The sequence below is a fragment of the Peromyscus leucopus genome, chromosome 2, assembly GCF_004664715.2.
Source record: "Peromyscus leucopus breed LL Stock chromosome 2, UCI_PerLeu_2.1, whole genome shotgun sequence".
Lineage (NCBI taxonomy): Eukaryota > Metazoa > Chordata > Mammalia > Rodentia > Cricetidae > Peromyscus > Peromyscus leucopus.
In genome coordinates this window covers 62036643-62046037 of record NC_051064.1, presented here as the reverse complement: position 1 = coordinate 62046037, position 9395 = coordinate 62036643, and the positions used below count along the sequence as shown (strand labels likewise).

Here is a 9395-nt window from a genome sequence, read left to right as displayed (position 1 = left end):
AAGAATAAATCCCACAAGTAAGCCAACAATGATGAATAGTAGTATAAATTTTCTATTTTGTTAAAGATAAATCCCTACTTCCTAGAGATCTTGAGTAAAAGATTAAAATAGACATTACTCAAGACTCCTGAACTCCAACGATTCTTTATCCAAGTAGCTAAGTGTTTAACCAAGGAGCAAAGTGTTTGTCTACAGAAAGTAATATATGGCCAACTAGTAACTGTTAGCCTTTAACTCAAAGGACACAAGCTCACTGAGGGCCACATTGCATATCTCAAGCTATATACAAGGCAGAGGAGGAGAGAGAGACTGAGTATGCAATGGAGGAGAATATCCCAACAAGGCAGTGTATTTTAAGATCAGAGAAGTGCTTTGCTCATTAAAATGAGAATTATATCAAAAGAGTGGATGACTTTGGTTTTTTTCTCTTTAAACCCCAGTTTTTAAAGTTGTTTAAGTATTTGCCATTCAGTATGAAAACTTGAGATGGATGGCCATGGGAAATAAAAGAAAATATGACATCATTAGAATTACAGGTAAGACAAGGGGAACCCAAAGCACAGACAAGAACACAGAAAAATTTTAAGAGAGTACAGATGCCATGACATTTATTAAAAGGCATGCTACAATGCTATAATTGTTAGGAAAAGAGACTGAGATTCCAAGTAACAGGTATCAAATATACAAACCGAAGGAACGGAATCAATATTGTAGTGTACAGAAGCTTGAATTAACCATGCACTACACAGTTAGAAAATATGGTTTTTAATATTTTCTCCTCTTTGCATTTATAACATAATTCACTTAGACAATCACAGAATCCTTTTCTTCCAATACCACAAACTGTATTACAAATGAAATCTGGTACTGCTGCTTATCAAAATATACAAGACAATCGCTGTTTTCTATAAAACCACTTTATATGTTAACTTGTTCCCAAAAACCTTTTTTTTTTTTTTCTTTTTGGCCTGGTTTTAAAAAAAGTTGTTACAAATATTTACAGCATTTTCTTCTGTTAGATGAACATTCTTACAAACAGAAAAAGGGAATTTTATGAACAGATCATGTAAATCACCAGACAATGTTAGAGGCTTCTAGCTGTGCTATTTTCCATTTCAGATACAGTGCTGAAAAAGATCATCCATCTTTCTTGTCCCACTCCATTCTGTTCACAGTAAAATTCCCATTTTCTCTAAGCAGTATATTCATCAATAGGAAATGGAAAGTCAAGGCCGCTCTGCATGGGATCTTTCAGAAAAGAGCTCAGGGAAAATGCTTCACAGACGAGTTTAAATAAACCAGAACAGGCAGTCTTTGGTCAGAGCAATGAGGTGAAATTTCAATGTAAAACTTGATGTGGTCAGCAATCTTTGTAATTAGTACTTCCTGGATATGGGATGTATTTTTTGAAAGATCTGGGTAACAACAAAGTGGTAAGGGGAGAAAAAAAAAGAATACAGTATGATATTATTATTAATGACACCAAAAACAACTACTTAAAATACCTGTTCTTAAACTACTACAAACATAACAAAACTCTGCTGACAGTGTTAAGTGAAGTTTGCCATGAGCAGCTTTCAGGCATGGCTGTTATCACCAAGGTCTCTGTCCTCTGGAGCATGTGCCTCAGCCCACAAGAGCTAAGCTGACGACCATAAAGACTGAGAGCAGCCCTGCTCTTGGACCAGTACAAGGCTCTGCATTATGTCCTGAAGGCCAGAGAGTCACTGAGATTTTGTTTATTCAGTTAGAACTATTTGCTTGTATGACTAGTTTGTGGGACAACATTCTCTTAAACTGTATAGTACATATTTCCTGAAAAATCAAAATACCAATGCTACCTTAAGCTCAAATAGGAAGAAAGGTCAATTAAGACTACTGAAGAAGGCACATAAACTTTGGTCCTGTTTTGTTTTTCTCCTTTACACCCCCCTCAATTAACATTTCTGCAATTTTCTATTTAAAAAAAAAAAAATTCACAAGTACCTGTTAGGATTTGCTCTGAAAAGGACTGCAAACAGTCTTCTACCTAAAACAACCCTTAAAAAGACAGCTGAGTTATACTTTAAAGTTATGTACAATCTAAATTGTGTTTGTTTTAGCACAACAGTGAGTATTTTTAAGTCTGGCAGTTTTATTTTCATTGACAGTAGATCAAGACAAAGGAAAAGCTGAGAAAAATGTTCTAATCACAGTCATGCTTTTTGGTTTTAAAAATAGCAGTACACACTGGGTTTTCTAAGAGATAAGTTTGGGGTTTCCAAGTGGATTCACTGAGGCACAAAAGGTCATTATTTCTGAGTTTGCCATTTTCTGTCCAAGAATATTTAATGAAACTAGAAGAGAAACTACATGATAATATATTCAAACATAAATGCTGGATAACATGACACTTTGTAGATTTCTTTTGTAGATTCCTAAGAGTTTTTTGTTTTTAATTGGGGGAAGATGGGACACAAAGTCTTATGAAGCAAGGCTGGCATGGAACTTGTTCTGCAGTCCAGGCTGGGTTTAAAATCACAACCTTCAGCCTCCTCCAGTACTGTGATTATAGCTCTGTTGCTACCATGCCTGGCTCAAAAGGCTAATTCCTAAACTTCAACAGGACCCTTACTTACCACAGCAGGTAAAGACAAAGAAGAAATTAAAAAGACAGCAACTGTGACTCCAGAACATTCAGTTTACACACTGCTACAAAGAATTGCTTCTAGTATTGAGTCCCAAAGATCTCATGTCACTTTATGGGGATACAGGGTATTCCTGAAACCCTTAGCTAATCGTCAATTAAGAGAACGCATGATTTATCTATTCTCAGATGTCACAAAACACATTTCACCAGTATATGAGTTATCCAAACCCCAAAGTAAAGCATCTTGATATACAGTGCCATTAATAAATGTGTACTGCTATTTCTTTAAGTCCTGAATTTACATATGCTTTGTAAGTTAGGATACCTTGAAAAGTGGTATGACAACACTCTTCAAAATAAAGTAAATTAACTCAGCAAGGTATTCTCAAAGATCAACAGTGAAAATAAACCACTGCTAAAAGATACTGAATAAATGCATGCCAAAATAAAAATACACAGATCTAATTTTTCCACCACCTCATATTTAAAACTATGCCAACACAAATACTGTAGACCTCTATAATTTAAATAAAGAGCTCAATATGGACAGGATCCATATGCTACAGCTAATTTTAGACACAATCTGATGACTTCAAACATGCTTTTAAAGTAAGCATATCCTACGTTCCCAAATCTTAATTTTGTTAATTTTGTCAATAAATTAAAATGTACGTAATGTGCATATGTATATATAACATTAAAAGAGTATATGTATGTATATACACTTATTTATACACACACACACAAACGCACACATATCTACACAAATCCCTGAAAAGGATTTCAATGTTCTCTCAGATTTAAAGGCCATCCCTATTTCAGAATTACATTCAACACTATTATGACTTCCCTTCTGCTATCAATAATTTTTGCTACACTTATGCTGGATGTTATGTGTTATGAATTAATAAATTACATTGTAGTTCCCAACTCAAAATAAAGGAAACAATCCGATTTAAAATGTCACTGAAGACTAACATAGTGTCTGTGTGGAAAGAAAAAAGCAAATTTGGGGAGACTGTTTCAACTTTCTCCCTCCTTTATTCAGTATTCAGGTGAAAATAAACCTCAAAGATAAGTGGGAAAACACTCAACTAGACAATTGTCATGCCTATCTATTCAGCCAATACTAAGGTGACCCATCTGAAATGTCTCAACCTAGCATTTCTCTGCCTGTTCTACCAACTGTTGCTTCATATTGAGGGAATTTTGATTTGATTTTAAACAATCTATAATTATCTCTTTCCGCTTCTATTTTCTATAAAACTTTTCTTCCTTTGTTTTTAAAAAGAGAAAAATGTACGTTCAAATTAATGGCTGAAAATAGAAGACTGAGATACTCTTTAAAAGATGAGATGATCAACTCTGAGAATAGTGAAGTGAAAAGGGGTGGACAAAATTGATCCCTTTGACAAATTCTGTATTTTAAAAACCGACTAAGCATTGAAGGAATAATTAACAAAAGCAGTTTTATATTAAAAAGAAACAATTTTACATGATACAATCACTGAAGCAACATTAACATGTACTTTTACATTCAACCAAAAAAGAGGGTCAGAGTATAAAAAATAACCCACTTTCTCATACTCCAAATATGTGGGTATTCAGTAATGAAATTCCATTAACAAAGAAAATCAAGTTCTTACTTGAGTGCTGAGAAAGAACCAAGTAATCCTGAGACAAATCCTAAGGGGCGGGAAAGGTCAGACAGATGTGAACTGAGATCCAGTTCTGCAGTTCTGACTGGACATAAAGGCTGGAGACTACCAGCAGTCAGAGGCCTACAGGTGCACAGCAAGTGATTTCCAAACCACTCCCCTCCCTATCCCATCACTACACCAAAGCACCAAAAGTTTGAATAAAAACTATTACTTACTGAAAACCACTTAAAATTCCAATGAAAAAGGGAAAAAAAAAACCTTAAAATCCAAGACAAGGAAAGAAATAACAGAATGCTCACCAAGCCCACAATTTATCTTTCTAGATATTTAGATAAAACTCTAATCTATTATATCTTAAGCACATAATAAGGCACATAAGAAATTAAGTAAATACACAGTAATTCTGAGTATTAGAGATTATAGTGGTACAAAAAACCCTTGAGATTTTTTTTCTAAAAGAAGACCTTACCAAAAATAACTTTTAAAAAATCTGTCAAACCATGATAGACCTGAATATTTTCCTTAAGACTGTAAACTTTTTTTCTGAAAACAATTATAAAAAAGTAGGATTATTTTTCTTTTAAAATTTTCCAAGATCACATTACATTACTTGACAAATGTCGTTTTGAAATTTAAAACATGGTTTTTTTCTAAAATGATTAATTATTCTGATATTGTAATAGATCCAGGCTGAATTCCACTTCTGTTTCCCTGGGGACAATTCCAACACTTTACTTTTCCAAATAGTCTTTGAAAGAGAAGATATGCATTATTCAAAGGAGTGTCATACAGTGAAGAAAAAAAAAAACATTGAAAGAAAGCATGCACGTTTATAAACCTGCTTCCAATATAACTCCATGTGGTTATGTTTAATAACTATCAATAGATGCAAATATCTGATATAATTTATATGTGAACATCATTTTCTACAGGGAAACTTCTGAATCATAAAGTTAAAAACTTGGTCTTAAGTGGTTTAAATTACATCAAGAAATTGTAAAAGTCTGTATGTCTAAATTCCTCAAAGTACAAAGGATATTAGAAATGTCATATAAGGCTGATCTGGACCCAAACTTAAAGAATGTCTGTCTTTTTGAAATCTAATTCAGGGAATTAAATTATTTAAAAAATATTTTCCTGATCTTTTTTTCCTGAAAGTTATTTTCATAGAAACTGCAGTACAAAGGAAAAGCAAACCTTTGATCATACACTGGTGGGGGAAAAATAAATCAGAGAATAAAAAGGACTATCTCTTGTTTTGAATGTACTTGAGTATCAATCAAACTAAACTCCCCAAGAGTGACTTTTGTGAAAGAGGCAGAATTGGTCTCGAGCTGCTTCAGTCCGTGCCTGAAGACGTTACTGAAATTATGGTCCAGTTGAAGGAGAAAATTCACAGAGAGCTCAGATGGTGGACTTTGAGAAGGACACTCGGAGGTGGTGATTCTCTCCAAGATCATGATTGTGAAGCTCAATAAGGGCCTGCATTGCTTCCTCCACAGACCCCAACTGAATGAGTGCCATCTTACGATCCTTCCTGAATGACAAGAGAAAGAGAAATGGACTTAGAACTAATTTTGTTTTTAAACTTTCTTCTTTTACCAAAGGACTTTGCTGAACTACTTTAAAAAAAACTACAAACCCTGTGAAATAATGTTAATTACTTTAGAAAGCAAGAACTTACTGAAAGAACTTAAAAGCCTTCACCGAGCATCCAGCTTCTGTGAAAAGGTTCTTCAAATCATCCATTGTAACAGAAGGGCTGTGAAAATATTAGTGTCAACTACATTAGTCCCATATGCAAGACAAACAAGGATGAGCTCTGATTATCATCAAATTTCTAAAGTACTTTATATCCCCAACAATGTTTTCCAAGTCCCAAGTCAATAGTCAAGATGGATACATATATGTCTGCAGACAGTGGAAAGTATATAAAGGCAAAACAAAAAATAACTATGTATTCTTTCAAAATGATTATTACTCTCACACTACTGGCATTAGTAATTAGCTCTAGTAATATCAACGCTATTTCCCCAGCTCTGGCTTACCTGCTATAGCCCAGAATTATACACTTTGTACAGCTTTTGGGTTAGCCAGTTTCTGAGAATATTTACACCTGGGCTATTCGTTTTCCTCTCATACTGCATAGAGATGTCTTCTGTAACCCTTAGGATAGTATAGAAATGACAGTATGTGCCAAGAACTGAATCCAGGGTTTTCCACACGCCAAGTACAAGCTCTACCACTGAGCTATATGTTCTCTGGTATCCCTTTGCCTGGCATTTTGACTACAACCTTATGAGACACACTCAGGAGATGATCACTCAGTTGGGCCACCTCTACATTCAATTAAAAGTATGAGATAATAAATATTTAATACTATGCTAAGTTTGGGGTAAATGTTATACAGTAATAAATAACTGGTACAGAGGTCTATCACACAGTTACATAACGAAAGGAGAAGCACAACATAAACAATCACTGATTCTTCAGGGAAACATCGGTGCTTACACTATATTCCTTACTCACTTGTATATCCTTTTGAATTAATTATTCTGAGTCTGAGTTCCATCAATAAACTGAAACTAATGACCATATGTCAAAGATTATTATGGATAAACTGGTAAGAGGCAGAACTTACCAGACTAGAAAAGTGGAGTATTATTGCTTAATAAGAGTTTCAATTTGGATGATAAAAAGATGATGCAGATAGTGGATAGTTACACAAAAATATGAATGTTCTTAATGTGAATGTGCACTGTACTATATACTTAAAACAGCCAAAAAAAATCAACATCATTCTATAGATTTTATAAAAACAAAACAAAAGGTTTTATGAAGATAAAACGAGGTGACACATGTAATGCATCAGCACAGAGGCAATTCAGAAATTCTCACCTAGAATGTCTTCTGTGGGTTATAATCAGTGACCAGTTCCTGCATAACTGCTATATTTAAGGAACAAATAGGCTGGGCATAATGCTAAAAGCTAACGGGTCTCAAGTTTGAGACGCTTCGAGATAAAAAAGGACTGGGTGTCTAGCTCAATGGTAGAGAACTTGCTAACCATACATGAGGACCAGGTACAGGGATTAAAAAACAAAACAGGGCTGGAGAGATGGCTCAGAGGTTAAGAGCACTGACTGCTCTTCCAGAGGTCCTGAGTTCAATTCCCAGCACCCACATGGTGGCTCACAACCATCTGTAATGAGATCTGGCACCCTCTTCTGTACGTAATAAGTAAATAAATAAATCTTAAAAAAAATAAAAAATAAAAAACAAAACAAAGCTGGGCAGTGGTAGTGCACACCTTTAATCCCAGCACTCAGGAAGCAGGGACAGGCGGATCTCTGTGAGTTTGAGGTCTGCCTAAGCTACAGAGTGAGTTCCAGGACAGGCACCAAAACTACGAAGAGAAACCCTGTCTCAAAAAACCAGGGGAAAAAAAAAAAAAAAAAAAAAAAAAAAACCCTAAACAAACCAACAACAAAAAACCACCAACTAACCAACCACACACACACACAGACACCTAACAATAACAGGCCCATTTACATAGTCCACAGTGATGAGTTGGTACTTTTGAATTTTTGTTTTTCAAGACAGGGTTTCTGTGTAGTCCTGGCTGTCCTGCAACTCACTCTGTATACCAGACTGACCAGAAACTGAAAGAGATCCACTGTCTCTGTGTATACCACTATTGCCCAGCAGGAATTCGTTTAAAGTGACTCCTCCATTTACCAGTTGGCATGAGGTTTGATTTTACTGCCTAATTCAGATGAAAAGACTCTCATCAAGCCTGACTGCACACCAGCAGAGACACTGAGTAGTCAAAACTATTTTGAGTAATTATTTTTCTTTCTTAGTTAGCTCAGGTTCTTACAATTCGATTCTAAAACTTAAGCCATCCATTTCCTTGGGTTTTAAACTATACACATATAAATACACAAATACATATCCCCACAACTTCTTTTCCTTCCCCACTCCATAATATTTTTATTGATATTTGGGAATTCCACATCATGAACCCAGAGCACACTCACTTCCCAGTCCTCCCAGGTCTGTCCTCACACCCTTGTGACCCCCCTGACAAAAAAAAAAAAAAAAAAAAAAAAAAAGAAGAAGAAAGGGGGGGATCTAATTTGTGTTGCCCATACACTCACTGGAGCATGGTCAAACTCCTGGTAGCTAGTCTCCCTTAAAGAAAACTGAGTCCTTCCCCACCTGCACCCTGCCAGAAGCATCAATTGTGGAGAGCTACCCTTTAGCTTCCTCATCACAATTTTTTAGAGTTCTCTTCAACTGCTTTCTGTTTAGGCTGTTACTTGGGGGGGGGGGTACCCACAACTTTTAGCATTAGTTCTAAAGTGTACCCCTTTCATGAGTAAGTAAAGTAGACAAAAAAAAATTTTTAATATTAAGGAATTACAATAAATGTTTTCTTTGAAGGGCCATAGACTATAAATATCTCATGCTGTATGTGAACTGTACAATCTTTGTTGAAAGCATTCAATTTCTTAAGTAGCTCCAAGGCAACAAAGGCATTGTGTAAATGAATGAGCACAGTGGCACAGTGATTTTATACCACATTTACAACTTATGTTACTTTCTCGTGTCACAGAATACTTCAAATTTTTAGACAAATCGTTTGATGCTGCTGTATTACCTGAGAGCTGTACTTCTACAAAGAAGTGGACAAATGTCTACCAAAGGAATATCTACATATACTTATTTTTATGCCCACTTTAAACAGAGAAGCAATAATTGAAATTCTTTATTTGAAAATCCTCAAATGCTGATAATTTCACTTTTAAGGTATTAGGGACTGGAGAGATGCCTCAGCGGTTAAGAGCACTGGCTGCTCTTGTAGAGGACCTGGGTTCAATTCCCAGAACCCCTATGTCAGTTTACAACTGTCTTTAACTCCAATTCCAGGGGATCATACACCTTCATATGAACATACATAAAAGCAAAACACCTATGCACATAAAGTAAGACTAAATAAATCATTTAAAATATTTTTTTAAAAGGGTATGATTGGAAATACAGGCTCTTCACAGCATGATGGTACATAAAAAAAAATTGGCAACCAAGAGAACTATTAAGTT

At 35.2% G+C, this 9395-nt stretch overlaps 1 protein-coding gene across 4 annotated transcripts in view; it reads right to left on the bottom strand.

Annotated features, from left to right (window-relative positions):
• Nucleotides 1-580: 580 nt before the first annotated feature.
• The window catches only part of Ptbp3 (polypyrimidine tract binding protein 3), an 82536-nt gene continuing 73721 nt past the window's right edge, over nucleotides 581-9395 (bottom strand). For 3 of the 4 annotated variants that reach the window (XM_037202621.1, XM_028856446.2, XM_028856449.2), the window contains 2 exons: nucleotides 5975-6052; nucleotides 581-5827 (listed from right to left, as the gene is read on the bottom strand). In XM_037202621.1, coding sequence (XP_037058516.1) covers nucleotides 5695-5827; nucleotides 5975-6052 — 211 coding nt within the window. In that variant the 3' untranslated portion in view covers nucleotides 581-5694. The remainder of the gene's footprint in view (nucleotides 5828-5974; nucleotides 6053-9395) is intronic. The other variant, XR_005090832.1, reaches the window with a different exon arrangement.